At 42.7% G+C, this 19,259-nt stretch overlaps 2 protein-coding genes and 2 long non-coding RNA genes across 14 annotated transcripts in view; 2 read left to right on the top strand and 2 right to left on the bottom strand.

Annotated features, from left to right (window-relative positions):
• LOC132973528 (uncharacterized) overlaps nucleotides 1–3,858 on the bottom strand; it is a 4,448-nt gene extending 590 nt beyond the window's left edge. Inside the window, exon 1 of the long non-coding RNA XR_009673009.1 lies at nucleotides 3,770–3,858. This is a non-coding gene — a long non-coding RNA (uncharacterized LOC132973528). The remainder of the gene's footprint in view (nucleotides 1–3,769) is intronic.
• LOC132973511 (NACHT, LRR and PYD domains-containing protein 14-like) overlaps nucleotides 1–19,259 on the top strand; it is a 273,451-nt gene that overhangs the window by 112,296 nt on the left and 141,896 nt on the right. The gene's annotated exons all lie outside the window — the stretch shown is intronic.
• Nucleotides 7,483–9,045, bottom strand: LOC132972312 (uncharacterized). Its single transcript, XR_009672899.1, has 2 exons — nucleotides 8,696–9,045; nucleotides 7,483–8,336 (listed from the first exon to the last, which is right to left on the bottom strand). It is a non-coding gene; the product is annotated as an uncharacterized LOC132972312 (long non-coding RNA).
• Nucleotides 9,392–15,749, top strand: LOC132972311 (electron transfer flavoprotein beta subunit lysine methyltransferase-like). The gene is made up of 3 exons (XM_061035062.1): nucleotides 9,392–9,831; nucleotides 12,127–12,257; nucleotides 14,873–15,749. Exons 1-3 carry the CDS (start codon nucleotides 9,560–9,562, stop codon nucleotides 15,220–15,222), a joined length of 753 nt encoding a protein of 250 aa, XP_060891045.1. The 5' UTR covers nucleotides 9,392–9,559; the 3' UTR covers nucleotides 15,223–15,749.

The following is a 19,259-nucleotide window of genomic DNA, read 5'->3' as shown; positions in this document are numbered from 1 at the left end:
AGTAAAAAGGTTACACATTTAAACAAAGAAAGTTAATCATCAAAATGTAAACATCATACCAAGGCAGATGAGAAGTTAGAAGTGACTAAATATACAAACAAATTACTACAAAAGTGCTGAAAAAAACCCAATACACCTAGAGGAAAGGAGAAAAGTCCAGGGTGCTCATCTATCAACAGTGTGTGAGCACGGATCTGTGTGTAATGAGTGTGTAAGAGTATTCCCACGCAAAGAGTGGAATTTATCAACTTGTTCTTTTACTTAGAAATGTGTGTAAATATAAGCACAGCTCTGAGCATGCTTACACACAGAATCTAGAGGTAGAATATTGAAACTACAAATAAAAAGCACCACGAGTGTCACAGCACGCCAGAATCCATCTCAACCTTGATGCATGTTCCCAGTTTTTTTTAATTCAAAACACAAAATAAGTGATTTTGTGCAGTTTGAAACAGACCCGTTGCCTAATTGGTCTGAAAACCTTAAAAAGTCGTCTGTGACAGGCGTTACTTTGAAATGTTACATCATGGCTGGTTTTGCATTATTAGATGATTTGGTGAAGCGTGCGCTCCGCAGTAAGTTCAAAAGAGCGCACTGATCCGTTTGGTCCAGCTTGTTCTGTTGGGAGAGCGTCACTGTTTGATTAATCCCCCAGAGAGAGCTGTGCCCCCGACCACGCTGTAAATGTTCAAGGGTGAAATTGTGAAGCAGATACTTCTGGCTTTTGTGCTGTGATGCGTTGTTATTTTTTGCACTGAACTTATTATCAAACTTCATCTTGGTGTTTTCTCCTCTGACCTGTCACCTTCTCTCATGCTGCATTTGTTCTTTTGTTAGTAACTTCGACGAAGTGAAAAGACTAATCATTTATCTGGGTCACTTAGCGCGAGAGTTACTAACCTTATTTTATCTCTTTATTTATTTATCTATTTATTTATTTCCCTTTTTTATTCAACCTCTTCCACTTCGATTCCTGTTGTTATGAAGCTCCTTTTCTTTGCTCTCGTAGTCATTATTCCGGCAAGGTAAATATATTCAGGTGGTTTTTAAAGAGGTGTGTTGTTACCATAAATGGTTCATTGGAGGCGTTTCTGAATGTAAATGTCCCTGAACGTGTGCGAGCCTGCAGGTTAAGAACATGGGATTTATCAACACTGATTACCTACCGATGTTCTTAACCAGCAGGCTCGTGCACGTTCTCCTAATTTATGTGGAAGTCGAGTTAAAACTCAGAACATCAGCATTACAATAATGCTCATTAATCTCTCTCTCATTTCTAGCATCTTAATTGGGAAAAAAAAGTAATTTATCCTCTCGACATCCCAATGAAATGCATATTTCTGTTTGATTTCATCCCCGATTGTACAGCCCCTTAGCATTCCCTCAGACTTATTTATATTTAATGTGTACCCTGAAATGACTCTTTAATTACCTTCATTAGTACTTCACCTGACTGTTCAGGTTTATAGAAATAAATTCAGATATCATCAGCATACATCGCCAATTTGTGATTTTCTCCTGCTATAGCTATGCCTTTTATTTTTTGTTCTACCTTAATATATTCAGCCAGCGGTTCAATAGATAGTACGAACATCAATGGTGACAATGGATCCCCTCGTCTGGTAACTTTTGAGATCTTAAAAATACATTTACATTACTCCATTAACTCTAACTCTGGCATTAGGCTGCTTGTTCATAGCTTTCAACCAGCTTATAAAGTTGGTGTGAAATCCAAATTTACTTTGCGTTTCAAACAGATAGGTTGGTTGTTAATCTTCATGTCAAACACTTTTTTAATTCCAGCTCATCACAGACCGACTCTTTACAAACTGACAGATGTTTACAGACACTTAAATGTCTGCTGTGTCTGTTTAGCGTCTTTTTAATGTCCGTCTTTTCTCCCTTATTAAACTCTGCTAATGTTGAGAAGTTTCACTGAAGTCTGATCCAGTCAATTAGTGATATTTGATAAGGGGGCGTGTCTGTCCGTAAAAAGACTTCCTGGAAGGCTGGTCTCAAGTTTCCTCGATCCTCTGTGCTGAAAATAAGAGACCTGAGACGTCCATCAACATGGCGGCACAGAACGACTTCCGGTTCAAGCGACGAAAAATAAGAGACATGAGGAGTAGCCATTCAGATTCAGAGCAGTTAGACATTCTTCATCAAACTGATTAGAGCAAAGTTAATGTTTGTTATTTTTCTGTTATTTGAAGTCAGAATAAATTCAGTTTAATGATCTCTGAAATATGACGTGAAGTTCTGTTAACTTTGCACCAAACAAAGAAATGTTCTTCAGAGGGACACTTTTTCATTTCCCTGTGAGGACACTTGAGATAAATCACTTGAACCTTTACATCAGTAAACGTTGAATCAGCACTTCCTCTTTCCCCTGAGTGTGTTTAGGTCTTAACATGACCTGTGCTCAGGTGTGTTGGTGGGGCGTTGCTGTCTCAGGGGGCAGAAAGCAGCTGCACCATGGACCAACAAAAACCTGCTCTAAAGTCATGGTGCAGTATTTCCATGCTATTTAAAGGCTCCATTAGTAAGATGGTGAGATGCACAGACACAGACAGGTTCACATTGTTCTTCCACAAGGCTCGTAACACACACAGGGACAGATTACACACAGCACACCTGTGAGACACTGCAGTTCATCCAGGTGGAAATAACTCTTTAAAGTGTGTTTAATGTCTGCTGTTATTTCTGTCCCAAAAGGCCGAGAAAATCAGAAACTGCTGCTGCTAGATTTAAACACAGTTTACATGAATCAACAGTAAACACATCACTCAACTGTCTGTGACATGATGATGATGCCTTCAAGGACTCTCAGTAAACACATCACTCAACTGTCTGTGACATGATGATGATGCCTTCAAGGACTCTCAGTAAACACATCACTCAACTGTCTGTGACATGATGATGATGCCTTCAAGGACTCTCGGTAAACACATCACTCAACTGTCTGTGACATGATGATGATGCCTTCAAGGACTCTCAGTAAACACATCACTCAACTGTCTCTGACATGATGATGATGCCTTCAAGGACTCTCAGTAAACACATCACTCAACTGTCTCTGACATGATGATGCATTCAAGGACTCTCAGTAAACACGTCACTCAACTGTCTGTGACATGATGATGATGCCTTCAAGGACTCTTGGTAAACACATCACTCAACTGTCTGTGACATGATGATGTCTTCAAGGACTCTCGGTAAACACGTCACTCAACTGTCTGTGACATGATGATGCCTTCAAGGACTCTCGGTAAACACGTCACTCAACTGTCTCTGACATGATGATGCCTTCAAGGACTTTCGGTAAACACATCACTCAACTGTCTCTGACATGATGATGCCTTCAAGGACTCTCTGTAAACACGTCACTCAACTGTCTCTGACATGATGATGCCTTCAAGGACTCTCTGTAAACACGTCACTCAACTGTCTCTGACATGATGATGCCTTCAAGGACTCTCAGTAAACACATCACTCAACTGTCTCTGACATGATGATGCCTTCAAGGACTCTCTGTCCCTTTAAGCTTCAAGTCACCAACACGAGTGACCACGAGAGCTGAAAGGTGGCGTGCTACTTTACACGCCCACTTCACTTCTGAGCAGGACTGAAGTCCCTGCTGCTCATCATACTGGATGTTCTGTATCACTGATAATCAGAATAATCCTGATAACGATGATATTATATGATCAGAATAATCATGAAGTCTCTCTCAGAGTCTAATCTCTCATTTATCTCTTTTTATATCAACAGCTGGAGGAGGAGTCATTAAAGAGAGGATCCTGTCGATCACAGAGCTGGAAGCAGCAGCTGGTGTGTTGGTGAGTCTTTAACTGGGCGTGTTACTGGGAGACTGATGGACCAATCACAGCGCAGATGACTCTCAGTGCTGCAGTCTGAGCTGCTCTGAGATCAGCTCCACCGTCACACACAGGACCATGACCTCGGACATTTTTCTATTCTCATTTTCTGAATTTAAACTGCTTCATGACTCAACGACCGAAGATGAACTCTTTGATTTGTATATAAATGTTTCTGTTGCAGCGCCACCCTGTGGACATGTGTAGTGGTGCAGGTTATTCATTGACTCATATTCACAGATAACAGTAGAAGTTGATTCCACCTGTGCAAGTTAAAGTGTGAAGTTCTGCTTTTAACCACGAGTCGTTGGTCGTCTGATAATAAATCAGTCGTCTCTTTGTTGGATCAAAACAAAGAGGAGGCTTCACTGAGTTTTTAAAAGAACTACAAACAGGATGTCTGGATCCAGGTGCAGAGTCAGCACCTGAATATCTGATGTAATATGAGATGATATAAAAAGAGCTGAATAACATGCAGACTCAATCATTGATATTCATTCATCATGTCAGGGTAACAACGGACACGTTATCAAACTATCTTTATTTTTAACTTCTGATGTTTATTACACTTTGATGTTTGAACCTTCTGTTTTTATTATCTCAGGATTTTAAATATAAATTAATTCAATCTGTGGAGGGTTTAATAATAATTCATGTTTAGGTTCTGTTGCTGCTATCACTGCTTTCTGCCAGCAGGTGTCACTGTTTCCACAGTTTTCTCCCAGACTGATCGATCTGAAGACATTATTTCTCTGTCTGCTCTCTGTCATTTTCTTCTCCACTTGTATTTGAAATAAAACTTTGTTTTCCACAAAGATCCACACATTTGTCCTTCTCCCCCCTCACCTAACTCTCTACTCTGTATTTCAATCACTAAAGGTGCGGTCTCTGTTAGTGAAAGTGTTCTGAGACAGACTCACGTTTCATTCAGCTCCACAGTGTGATATTGTCCACACAAACATGCTGCTTCTACACAGAATTAGAGTAGAATGTGGTATTAAATAAATATAGTAAATTGTATAAATATATCTGATTTTTAAAGATTGTAAAATGATTTATTTCCTTTGCTTTCACATGATCACGTCTTAAGGACTCACATAGCACTGACACAGGTTCACCACCAGGGGGAGCTGCAGCATTACGCTCTCTATAATGAGACATCCAGTTGAACGTGATTACAGAGAAACAAAAGATAATGGGCCTCATTCACTAACAGAAATGTGTTTAAACCGTGTGTACGCACGTTTGAAGCACAGAATCAGGGTGCTCATCTATCAGCAGTGTGTGAGCATGGATCTGTGAGTAATGAGTGTGTAAGAACATTCCCACGCAGAGTGGAATTTATCAACTTGTTCTTTGACTTAGAAATGTGTGTAAATATAAGCAGAGCTCTGAGCATGCTTACACACAGAATCTAGAGGTAGAACATTGAAACTACAAATAAAAAGCACCACGAGTGTCACAGCACGCCAGAATCCATCTCAACCTAGATGCATGTTCACAGTTTTTTTTAATTCAAAACACAAAATAAGTGATTTTGTGTGGTTTGAAACAGACCCGTTGCCTAATTGGTCTGAAAACCTTAAAAAGTCGTCTGTGACAGGCGTTACTTTGAAATGTTACATCATGGCTGGTTTTGCATTATTAGATGATTTGGTGAAGCGTGCGCTCCGCAGTAAGTTCAAAAGAGCGCACTGATCCGTTTGGTCCAGCTTGTTCTGTTGGGAGAGCGTCACTGTTTGATTAATCCCCCAGAGAGAGCTGTGCCCCCGACCACGCTGTAAATGTTCAAGGGTGAAATTGTGGAGCAGATACTTCTGGCTTTTGTGCCGTGATGCGTTGTTATTTTTTGCACTGAACTTATTATCAAACTTCATCTTGGTGTTTTCTCCTCTGACCTGTCACCTTCTCTCATGCAGCATTTGTTCTTTTGTTAGTAACTTCGACGAAGTGAAAAGACTAATCATTTATCTGGGTCACTTAGCGCAAGAGTTACTAACCTTATTTTATCTCTTTATTTATTTATCTATTTATTTATTTATTTCCCTTTTTTATTCAACCTCTTCCACTTCCATTCCTGTTGTTATGAAGCTCCTTTTCTTTGCTCTCGTAGTCATTATTCCAGCGAGGTAAATATATTCAGGTGATTTTTAAAGAGGTGTGTTGTTACCATAAATGGTTCATTGGAGGCGTTTCTGAATGTAAATGTCCCTGAACGTGTGCGAGCCTGCAGGTTAAGAACATGGGATTTATCAACACTGATTACCTACCGATGTGAGTACGATCGCTGTCAGCATGGTTGATAAATACAGATTTTTTCTGTACTTTAGCACATTCTAAATGTCATTTGTAAGACAGAATTTAGAACACTTTCTACTCACTGTTGATAAATGAGGCCCCTGGGCGCCTTGCCAGTGAGGAGCATTCTAACGGCCTCATTGACCTCTGCTCAGGTTAGTGCTAAGGCTTCCCCCGGATCGTCACACTCTGCCTCCTCTTCAGAGAACGTGTTGTCTGGGTTCAGGAGACACAAAGCCTCCATGCAGAGGACTGAGGAGACATCTGCACAGGTTGATGTGCATGGATTTCTTTCAGGGAAGAAAAAGTTTGCATTCAAAACAGACAGATAGACACAGATGGAAACGTGTTCTTGTTTAGTTGCTAAATTAAACCAAACATCCAAATCAGGTCAAATTTAAAGGTCACGTATTTAAAATCCACTTCACCATGTTCCTCTAGTCTGTCTACAAACCCCCCAATGATGAGAAAAGTCCATCCTCTCCGTCTTTTACCTGCTTCACTTTTCTGAAAATGTGTGCTCAAACAGGCCGTTTGGAGATTTTCCCTTCATGACATCACAAAGGGCAGTAGCCCCTCCCCCAGGTGGGTGACACTCCCACAGCTAGGTGTTTGTTCTGAACCTCTGAGTCTGCCTTCTCACCGTAAACAATAGGACATGGAGCGAGAAAGACTGCGTACACCCAAGCCCTTCCAGAGAGGGGGCGTGGTCAGACACAACTCACCTTACACAGCTGACTTTAAAGATTCTTCAAATCTACAAGGTTTGATTATTTTCCTTATTAATACATTTCTTTATTAATTAGTATACCCACGTGTCTCCCATCTGTGAGACCCGGGCGGTGATGGGGTGGTACACAAAATATCACTGATTTTGATTTTATTGTCTTTTTTTTAGAGCAGCTGAAAAGAAGAAAAGAGATTCCTGATAGAGAGAGACATTTAAATGAATCAGTAGAAGAACCTGAGTTCTGTTTTTATTACATTTTAAGAGATAAGATCATCTCCATCGACCCCCCATTGGGGAAAATTACTAAAAAATAATTATGTTACAGCAGCTTGAAACACAACAGTTTAAAAATAAATTTAAAGATATAAAAGGTGAATATATAGGTACGTTATTTACATCTACTGTTTTTGATACACATTCATGTATCAGAAAAGTATTATTGATTTGTATGTGACATAAATAATGGGAACCTTTGTGAGCGGAACCTTGATTTTCTGAACAAGAGATCGATTCAAGTAAAAATAGGTGATGAAATATCTAAAAAGTATGTTGTAGAGAATGGAACACCACAGGGAAGTGTGATAAGTCCGATTTTATTTTTATGATAAATGATATATTTGATAATATCCCAACAGATATAGGAAGATCATTGTTTGCGGATGATGGAGCATTGTGGAAAAAAGGAAAGAATATACAATTTATTGTAAATAAAATTCAGAAAGGGATCAGTTTAGTTGAGAAGTGGGGATTAAAGTGGGGATTTACATTTTATGTGGAAAAAACAAAGATCATGTTCTTTTCTCGAAAGAAAATTGGGGAGAATATTGGGTTGACATTGTATGGAAATAAGCTAGAACGAGTTGACTCATTTTGTTTTTTAGGGGTATTTTTTGATGTCCGGTTGACATGGAAGGAACACATAAGGAATATTGTTGATAAATGCAAAAAAGTAATAAATGTAATGAGATGTCTTGTAGGAATGGATTGGGGAGCTGATGTTGCTGCCTTAAAATATATATATGTGGTGTTAATTAGAACTAGGATTGAGTATGGGAGTGTGGTATATGGATCTGCAGCAAAGACAACACAGTTAGAAATGATTCAGGCACAGGCTCTTAGGATATGTATTGGGGCAGTGAAATCATCTCCAATATGTGCACTTCAGGTAGAAGTAGGAGAGCTGCCACTATGTTTAAGGAGGAAACAGCTATTAGCAAATTATTGGCTGAACTTGAGAGGACATGGAGATAGTCACCCAACAAAATCAGTGTTAAAGGATTGCTGGGAAAAAGAGAGAACAACTAAGTCCAGTTTTGGATGGATAGGGGATAGAGTGGTGAGAGATGAATGACAAGGATATCAGTCCAACTGTTTTATGGCCACCAGTTCCAATGTGGATGCTTGAGACAGCTGAAGTAGACTTGGAGTTACTAAAGATAAAGGAAAGAAAAATAAATGTTGATTTAGTTAGTGAATTCTATGAACACATAGAACAGAGATATGGAGATCATGTACAAGTATTCACAGATGGATGTAAAGACCCGATGACAAATGCAACAGGATCAGCTGCGTTTATCCCAAAATTCAATGTTGAAGTAGTGAAGAGAACGTCAGATTTCCTGAACGTTTACACAGTAGAGTTGTACGCCATTTTAGTTGCATTAGAATGTGTTGAGCAAATGAAAGGAAGGAAAGTGCTGATATGCAGTGATTCAGTCGGCGCTTTATACAGTATTCAATCAGGATCATCTCACAGTCATCAAGATTTATTATATGAAATCATATTTACACATTCCCAGGTGGTTAAACAGGGGACAGATGTGATGTTCATGTGGGTTCCAGCACATTCAGGTATAGCAGGAAATGAAAAGGTGGACAGGTTGGCAAAGGAAGCTGTAAAGAAAGAGAGGATTGATATTAACATCAAATGATCTAAGTCAGAGGGGAAACGAGTCACATGGAGTAAAATTAAACAGGAATGGCAACAATATTAGAACAATCAGACAAAGGGAAGACATTTATACTCAATTCAGAGGGAAATAGATAAAGTCAAATACAGAGGGAGCAACAGAAGAGAGGAGGACGTAAAGACCAGGTTAAGAATCAGTCACAGTCATTTAAATAGTACTCTACATATCACTGGAAAACATCTGGTCTTTGTGAGGTACAGAAACAGTTGAACATGTAGTTATTAAATGTAGAAAGTATGTAGCACATAGACAGAACATGATGTCAGAAATGGAGAGAGAGAGGGACTCGTAAGAAGAGATTTCAAAAGTATTTTGGAGTGTGGGGAGAGAGGGAGAGGCTGAAGTTGCTTGTTTAAATCTCTCTTGAGAACAGGTTTATTGAGGAGGATTTAGGAATGTGAGTAATAATTAAATCCAGCAGATGGCAGTAATGCAACTTTTTGGATGCCAGCTGCCAATAAAATCCAAAGAAGAAGGAGCGGAACCTTTATTGTGTGTCCCGTTTTTAGGAGGTCCGACTCTATTTTGCGCTCGTGTAGAAACATCTCCTCAGGGGAATTTCAACGAAGAAGAAAGTTGTGTGTTTTCATTTCTTATTGGGTTTTATGATGTTAAAAAACGACAGAAGGTGACAGAGACATAAGAAGGGCTCTGACGAGTAGCTCCGTGGCTAACTGGTTAGCATGCTCACGGTCATGTTTGGACTCTTTAAGTCCTCTACATGGACCAGGTGTGTTAAAGGGTCGTTCACAGCATTCAGACGGAGGTGTGTGTCTCACAGCCGCAGATTTATCGGTGAAAACACGGAGGTGGTCGGAGAGCAGAGCCTCACCCCGGAGCTCAGACTGAGGCTGTTCACTCCCAGCTGCAGATTCTGGACGGAGAGACCCGAACTGTGGCCCTACGAGGACCCGTACTGGGCGATCTACTGGCCCGGAGGACAGGCGCTGTCACGGTGAGATCTCTAATATACCTGTTTCATTCACCTTTAACCTCTTTAGTAGTGACCTCACTAACAGCTGTTGGTGCAGAGCTGCTTTACATCCCCGTTGTAAATCATTCAAACGAGAAATGTCAAAGTTACTGGAAAATTATATGTACACTTTGAATTGTACAAAAATCTAGGTAACACTTTACAGGTCCGCAAATTTCGTCGTAATTAGGTGATAATTAGACAAACTTTTTTTTGATTTCATTGAAATTACCCCTGAATTTCATGGGAAGTAGGTGACAATTAGCAAATAATTTATTTAAAATTAAATCACAATTCACCACAAAATGTATGGAGAATTATCCCAACATCACAGAGTAATTATATTCTGCTATTCCCAGAGAAGCAGGTGATAAATAGCTGCTAATTTGTAATTTGTAGCGGCGCGTCTCGGTGTGACCGCGGCCTCAGAGGGCAGAACAAACACCTAGCTGTGGGAGTGTCACCCACCTGGGGGAGGGGCTACTGCCCTTTGTGATGTCATGAAGGGAACATCTCCAAACGGCCTGTTTGAGCACACATTTCCTGAAAAGTGGAGCAGGCAGAAGACGGAGAGGATGGACTTTTCTCATCATTGGGGGGTTTGTAGACGGACTAGAGACACATGTTAGACTTAGAGGAACATGGGGGAGTGGGTTTAGCAGAATATGTGACCTTTAAAGTCGATAAATATGGTGTTAAAATATGAACTTTAATGCAGTTAAAATGAACAATGATTGTGGTGTTTCTCCTCACTCTGATTATATTTTCTCTTCTTTGCTGCTACGTCCACCTCCGTCACATTCGCCGGTTTGAATCTCGTCTAATCACTGAATTGTATCCACTCCTCCACTCACCTGTGCGCTGTCATTGTCTGGAGGAAACTGTAGTGACTTTTTGTATCAAATTTGGACCCAGATTAAACCTACATCCGAACCCAAAGAAGCCGCAACATTTTGAAGTTCTAAATCTGTTTTCTGTTTTCTTCATGGTGTAATTGTAGTCCTTAAAGTTTGCAAAGTCCTCTTCAGAGACCGGACCTGGAGGCCAAAGAACATGAGCACAGGAAGCTGTATTCATGGAGTCATAAAGCAGTGAGCCCTTCAACTGAAGAGACTAAAACAGACAAAGATTACAGTATGTATGGCTTTGCAGGGGCGTGGGGACAAGCTTCTTCACGCCCTCTTTTCACCATCTGATCTGTTCAACTTAATCTTTATTGGTAACTTTAAGGATTCACCTTTCTGTATTGCTGTACTGAACTTTCTTTCACCCTCCCCTGAGGGCTCCTTCCTGTGTGCTCTGCTAAATGCATTTTTACCCTGAGGTGCAGTTTCAGTTTATTAAGATACAGTTTACTGAGATACATATGATTATGCAGCATGACTACTTGACATAAATGTTGATTATTAGAGAATATAAGGTACATGCATACAGATGAGACACTACAAAACACACCAGCGCCACCCAGAAACATCCTGAGTCAACCAGAACAAAGCAGAACAGTAAAATCCAGTGAGAGGACAGAGTCTCTGCAGACACAGTCACCACCACACATGTACGGAGGCCCAGAAGGGACAATGGAGCAGCTTTAGGAGAAGTCTGTATTTTATTTTGAAAAGATACCGACTCTATCTTTAATGAAGTTTTAATGAAATAAGATGATAATGATGATTTGTCCAATGAGACCACGCCTCCCAAACCGAGAATGAAGTCATAAAGACGTGTTGGACGTGACACCATGAAGTTCGGACCAACTACAGGTTGATTTTTTTTTTTTTAAATGTGCATGTGTCTTGGCTCAGTAGGAGACGTCTTAATAACGATATAAAAGCAAAAGTCCTGAGTCAATTCTTCATCTGGTTCCCTCGTCTTCTCTATTGTTCTCACTAAACTCTCTGAGCTCCAGAGTTGGACTTCAGGACTTCAGCGGCTGCTCAGTGCAGATCTTTAGTGTTGTCAGGAGGTCCAGGACCTTAGCCACCTTTTAGTGAAGGACTTCTAACACATCAGACGCCTGGGACAAAGGCTCACTGTCATTTAAAGATTAGTTTGAGCAGTCGCTTCAATACGTTGAAATTATGCAACAAAGACATTAAGATAAAGGGGTGGCGATGGCCTAGTGGTTAGCTCGAGGGCCACAATGTGCAGAGACCGTAGGTTTGATTCCGACCTGTGGGCCCTGTCCTGCATGTGGGACGGAGCAGGAAGTGACTCTGGCGTCTCGTTGGTTTCACAAACCTAAACAGCTGTTTTGTTTGTTTCTGTCTCTGTGTTCAGGTTTCTCCTGGACCACCCCGCAGTGTGTCGGGGTCAGACCGTTCTGGATCTGGGCAGCGGCTGCGGAGCCTCCGCCATCGCTGCCATTCTGTGCGGTGCCGCTCATGTAGTGGCTAACGACATCGACCCTGGTAAGCATTCATTCATCTCTTACTCTACTGTGTTATTTACTCACATCATGACATAACAGCATGGACACATTTTCAGGCTCTTATTTTGATAGGAACATTAAAACATTCGCTGTATGTCGTGAACGGGTGGAAGGTTTTTTTCTCGTGTGGTTGGCTGAGGTCTCAGATGGTTGACGCAAGAAGTCAAAAAGCTGTGATGGAGCTCAACATTATTTCATTTTAACGTATGAAATTTTGGGCGATTCAGGGGCGGCTGTGGCTCGGTTGGTAGAGTCGGTCGTCTCTCAACCGGAAGGTTTGGGGGTTCAATCCCGAGCTCCTGCAGCCAGATCTCCGACGCGTCCTTGGGCAAGACACTGAACCCTGAATTGCTCTCGCTGCTTCATCAGTGGCGTGTGTGTGTCTATGAAAGGGATTAGTTATTTCTGATGGTCTCTTTACTCAGCAGTCTCTACCATCAGGGTGTGAATGTGTAGGTGTGACCTGCGGTGTAAAAAGCGCTTTGAGTCTTCAGAAGACCAGAAAAGCGCTTTACAAGCTCAATCCATTTATCATTGAGCTGCAACATTGCTGCATTTTTCATTTGGTTCGGTTTGCTTTCAGACTGCACTTTGTCAAACTAAGCAGAAACCTCCGGTCTTTAAAAATGAAGCCGATGCTGAGGTGTAAAATCCTGCAGTTCCTCGAGTGTCCACTAGAGGCTGCATCCTTGTGCAGATCTGTAAGAAATGAAAAGTGAAGCTTTGTCAGGTCTGTCCTCCATGGAGGCCGGGTCGATCGTTTGTGATGCGTTTCAGGAATGCAGGGAATCTAACAATCATCAGCTTTTGTGACAGAGTCGAGCAGATCTGTGGCTGTAAATTAGTTTTTATCTAGAACAGACTTTTTTACTGCATGTATCTGGTTCTTAAGACAAACAAATCATTGTCAGAATCCCGTCTGTGGGAGGTGGTCCTCAGTGCAGATAATGTTCTGCCTGCTGTCAGTATCATGGGGACTTTAAATGAACTACAAACGGAAACCAGAAGAGCTTTCATGCTGAAATTCAAGACCCTGTGTAAATGGAGATTACAGAGACAGAGAAAGGGAGAATATGTTTTTAACTACTGAATCTTTATTCCTTTTGTGTCTCCATAACTGACCTCTTATTTTATTGTGTGTTATCCTCTCACTTTAGTAACCCAGGAGGATTACGACCAACCTCCTGCAACCTCGTCCAATAATTGCACTTCCGACTTGTGAGAGCAAACTCATTCTTATCTTTAAAATACATCTGCACCAAGAGTCTCTGCAGCTGTTTTTAATGGTGCAGGACCTGGAACCTGCTGCAGCCCTTCTGTTGTTCGATAACTAAATACTGCTCAGGTTTTAAATATCTTCACAGACTTTTTATTTAGAGGTTTCTCTAAAGCCACAGGGAGGAGGGGGGGGGGGGGGCAGAGGTAGGCCACAAACCTTCGGAGGTTGGTGGCAGCAGCTGACAACTGGCTCAGTTTTACTGCTCTGCCAAGTCCCAGTCTAAAAATGATTAACTAATATTGTCTTTGCTGGATGACCAGCTGAACCCTTTAAGCAAAGACTGCCCCTAACTCCACCTAAAACCTACAGAGCAGCACTAACAGCTGCACCTCATGCAGCCTCTTACTGACACACACACACACACACACACACACACAGGTGAGCACACTCCCACCAGTGGACAGAGAGCGCGCATCGTAAAATATGTCGCATCAACAACCTGATAAACAGAGAAAATATCTTTAAATGCAGAATAATAAAAAGTCTGTAAGAACATCAGAAAATACAGTAGTCTGCTTAGTTTATCTACTTCACACTTTTCTGGGCATGTCTCTCTCTCTCTCTCTCTCTCTCTCTCTCTCTCTCTCTCTCTCTCTCTCTCTCTCTCTCTCTCTGCAGTTACTCAGGGGATGTGCTGTGAGCATGCTGCATTCAGGGGTGCTCAGACAATGAGAGATGCATTCAGGTGCGCTCAGAAACGGGAGATGCAGGAACAAAAACTAAGCTGGACAGACCGTTACAAGTTCAAATAATTGTTCAGTTGTTGTATAGCCAGGGACCCCAGGAACAAGAATCCATTGAAAGTTTCTTGTCACCTCTCACAGATTTTTTTTAAAAAATTGAATTAAAATGTTCTAAAATATCAGCGTCTCTATGCAATTTGACCAGAATTCAACTTTAATTATTTAAAAAAGTCTACAGTAAAATCTGCTGAAACTTCTCAGGGGTACAGCCAGGGACATGAGGAACAAGAATCCATTGAAAGTTTCTTGTTTGCTAGCATTGTCTCTTCAAATATAATACTGCGTTGTTAAGTGTAAAAAATGGACCTTAACATGTTATTAAATGTTTAACCGTTGAAGCGGTAGCTCACAGTGGGTGTTAAAGACTACACTTAATATTGGCGTGGCACGATCACGGACTGTCATACCAGCTCGATCATCGCTGAAAATGTCCTGGAAAAGTCCTGGAAAATGATCCCTGGAAAAGAGTGTGAACCCTGTATATAGACTGCTGTGATTAAAAGAAACACATGAACACCATGATTCCTTGAACCCTAACCCTGTGACGTGTTAACCCGCCTGTTTGTGTTCCAGTGGCAGCCGTGGCGACGCACATGAACAGTGAGCTGAACGGCCTGCAGCCTCCTGTGTGTCTCACCCACAACATCATCGGTTCACCGCCCGCCGCCTTCGACCTGATCCTGCTGGGCGACATGTTCTACGACCAGTCCCTCGCCACCAGCCTGCACAGCTGGTTGAACCGCTGCATGGAGACCCACGGCACCAAAGTCCTGATCGGAGATCCAGGAAGAGCTCAGTTTGAGGAGCACGCCATCCGACGCCTCCTGAGGCCGCTGGCTCAGTTTGAGCTGCCCGACAGTGTGAGAGAGGAGAACTACGGCCTGAGCTGCAGCGGCGTCTGGAGCTACACACCTGAACTCTGAACACCTGAGAGAATTATTCTTCAAGAAAACATGGACTGTGTGAGGTTGAGAGGACTCTGTTTTATTTTAAAGTCACACAAACAGGGAAGGTTGGTACATTTCCCAATCTGAATGATCACTTCTTTTAGATATTTTAATGATCAGCTGTATCAAAACAACTCCCTCTCTTCTGTCTGTGTTCAGGAGAGGAAGCATGGCGCCGTGCTGCTGCTGCTCCGGTAGCCTGGTTAGCAGGGCGGGGCGATATGACCTCAAATCAATATCACGCTTAAAGGCAGGGTTGGTCATTTTCTAAAACTAGCCTGATGTTGAAAGTAGCATTCCCTCAGTGCTGCGTCTGCAGTCAGGAGCAGTCCTCCTCAAATGATTTCCATGTTTTCAGGAGTGCAGATGTAAAAACGGCTGTGATGTCTGGTTTCAGTTTGACAACTACACACACTCACAATGTGTGTTTCATATTTCATTTTTCATTTATCCTTTATTAATCACTCTGTTTAATAAACATGAACACACACATGAACAAACAGGATCCTGTGGACATGCATTAATGGAGAGGTCTCAGAGTGAGGGGGCGGCCCACAGCGAGCGCTCCAGAGCAGTTTTGGGGTTCAGTGCCTTGCTCAAGGGCAGTGCTCAGGAAGTGGACTGGCACCTCTCCAGCTACCAGGCCAGGGACTTGAACTGCCGACCGTCTACCGCAACTGCCGCCCGCATTTCAATCAAAGACAAACACAGTTGTATGTGAGATGGATATACTTGTATCTTCAAACACACACACACTCTTTCTTCACACACAGGAGGCAGAGAGCACCTCCGTACCAGCAGTGGATTATCTCAGGAATGTTTTTTATTCATTCATTCATTTAATGAGGTGCAATAGCGTGACAAACTGGTGACATATACATGACAAATAAGGCAGAGAAAAAACAAACAGACAAGGTCAGGACAGCAACGACAAAATACAATAAGAAAAGAAAGACGGCAAAAATACTGAGACATCAACAGACAGACTACAACTGATCTTTCTTTCTTCCAGCCCGCCCCTCGGTGACCTCTACCCTACAGTAGTTTATATCTGAATGCCTTACAGACCAGTTTCTCTCTCTTCAGAGATCAAACCTGAACAGGAGTGTGACCCAGCCGGGGCTACGTGTGAATCTGACTCCAGCAGAGTCATCAGGCTGCTCACTTTGAAGCAGCTGGATAAGAGCTCGGCTGCTGTTTGGATCAAGCTTTGAATGTTTGTCCAGCAGGTGGCGCTGTTGCTTTAAAATGAGCTGAGAATCAAACAGACCATCAATTCAAATCCAATCAAACCTCCTCTGCCATCAGTTTTATTTTTCAGACAAGTGAGCAGACTGAAAACAGGAACTGTAATGTATTATTACTACTCAACGTTTTCACATGTAGGTGGCTCTGACTGCTGCGTTCAGGGACATAATAATAATCACTGAGGACGTTCATGTCCTGCTCTGAATCGTCTTCAAGAAATATTCAAATGTTTAATATTATTTATAGATTATATTCAAGCATACTGAGACCTGTCTTCTGTTGTAAGGATATTATTTAGTCTATAATGTGTCAAAATATAAGTAAATATAACAGATTGATCAACTAAACAGGATATTTCTCAGTTTTAACGTTGAGCCCCGAGAGGTTTACTGCACATTTAAGTCTTGCTGTTGGGAAATAAAACTTACAGATAAGATCAATAAAAAACAAATTGGATAATTTGAAACAAGAGTACAAATGTTTGGATTCTGCTGATTGTTCCAAATGTTCTGGTGTTGGCGGTGATGGAGTTGAAATCTGAAAGTTCATGCAAAGATAATAATCATATTTCTATAAAACAGCTGTGACATGGATCACATGTTAGTGTTAAAGTCTTTAAAGGTCTGATTAGTCTCCTTCATGGAGCTTCAGTACAGATAGGCCTACTTTGACTTTACTGGAATACTTTTATTTGTCAGAGAGGAATTTCAGTCAGGAGTTTGAACTTCTGCTGGATCTCCTTCACACACCCTCATCTTCTTCCTATCTTTTATTTATTCAAAGATATATGCATGTATTCAATTAATTAAACTTCCCTTAATCCTCCAAAGTCTGTCACAGAGCCGGCAAATTTAACTTAATATAGGCTACATGTCAGCAGAAAATATGCATGGCAACGAATATATTCTATGCCAGAACAGTTATATTTAAAATGATATACGCAGGGCAAAATTTAAAAAAAAAAATTAATATTTAAAAAATAATAATGGGCTTAGGTTACTTTATGAGTCTCTCTCTCCCTCTCAGTCAGTCAGTGAGTGATTCGTGTCGGAGCTTCAGTCAGTACGTTCAGTGAACGAAACACTGAACGTGAACAAGCAGGACTGCGAGTCACCAGCCTCAGTCACACACACACACACACACACACACACACACACACACACACACACACACACACACACACACACACACACACACTGTACTGACTGAAACACGGTCGTTAGTGGATGTTAAAGCGACTCTTACGGTCTGGAGAGAGAGAGACATGAGACGGGAGAGAGGAGAGCGAGATACGAGACGGGAGATAGGAGAGAGAGACACGAGACGGGAGAGAGGAGAGAGAGACATGAGACGGGAGAGAGGAGAGAGAGAGACATGAGACGGGAGAGAGGAGAGAGAGACATGAGACGGGAGAGAGGAGAGAGAGAGACATGAGACGGGAGAGAGGAGAGAGAGACATGAGACGGGAGAGAGGAGAGAGAGACATGAGACGAGAGAGAGGAGAGAGAGACATGAGACGGGAGAGAGGAGAGAGAGACATGAGACGGGAGAGAGGAGAGAGAGACGGGAGAAAGGAGAGAAAGACAGGAGACGGGAGAGAGGAGAGAGAGACACGAGACGGGAGAGAGGAGAGAGAGACATGAGACGGGAGAGAGGAGAGAGAGACATGAGACGGGAGAGAGGAGAGAGAGACATGAGACGGGAGAGAGGAGAGAGAGACATGAGACGGGAGAGAGGAGAGAGAGACATGAGACGGGAGAGAGGAGAGAGAGACGGGAGAAAGGAGAGAAAGACAGGAGACGGGAGAGAGGAGAGAGAGACACGAGACGGGAGAGAGGAGAGAGAGACACGAGACGGGAGATAAGAGAGAGAGACACGAGACGGGAGAGAGGAGAGAGAGACACGAGACGGGAGAGAGGAGAGAGAGACACGAGACGGGAGAGAGGAGAGAGGAGAGAGAGACACGAGACGGGAGAGAAGAGAGAGAGACACGAGACGGGAGAGAGGAGAGAGACACGAGACGGGAGAGAGGAGAGAGGAGAGAGGAGAGAGAGACACGAGACGGGAGAGAGGAGAGAGGAGAGAGAGACACGAGACGGGAGAGAGGAGAGAGGAGAGAGAGACACGAGACGGGAGATAAGAGAGAGAGACACGAGACGGGAGAGAGGAGAGAGGAGAGAGAGACACGAGACGGGAGAGAGGAGAGAGAGACACGAGACGGGAGAGAGGAGAGAGGAGAGAGAGACACGAGACGGGAGAGAAGAGAGAGAGACACGAGACGGGAGAGAGGAGAGAGACACGAGACGGGAGAGAGGAGAGAGGAGAGAGGAGAGAGAGACACGAGACGGGAGAGAGGAGAGAGGAGAGAGAGACACGAGACGGGAGAGAAGAGAGAGAGACACGAGACGGGAGAGAGGAGAGAGACACGAGACGGGAGAGAGGAGAGAAGAGAGAGAGACACGAGACGGGAGAGAGGAGAGAGAGACGAGACGGGAGAGAAGAGAGAGAGACACGAGACGGGAGAGAGGAGAGAGAGACATGAGACGGGAGAGAGGAGAGAGGAGAGAGAGACACGAGACGGGAGAGAGGAGAGAGGAGAGAGAGACATGAGAGGAGAGAGAGACATGAGACGGGAGAGAGGAGAGAGAGACATGAGACGGGAGAGAGGAGAGAGATACGAGACGGGAGAGAGGAGAGAGACACGAGACGGGAGAGAGGAGAGAGAGACACGAGACGGGAGAGAGGAGAGAGGAGAGAGAGACATG

This window comes from Labrus mixtus, chromosome 4 (assembly GCF_963584025.1).
Source record: "Labrus mixtus chromosome 4, fLabMix1.1, whole genome shotgun sequence".
NCBI lineage: Eukaryota > Metazoa > Chordata > Actinopteri > Labriformes > Labridae > Labrus > Labrus mixtus.
The sequence above is the reverse complement of the archived record's forward strand: the minus strand, read 5'-3'. Positions and strand labels throughout refer to the sequence as shown.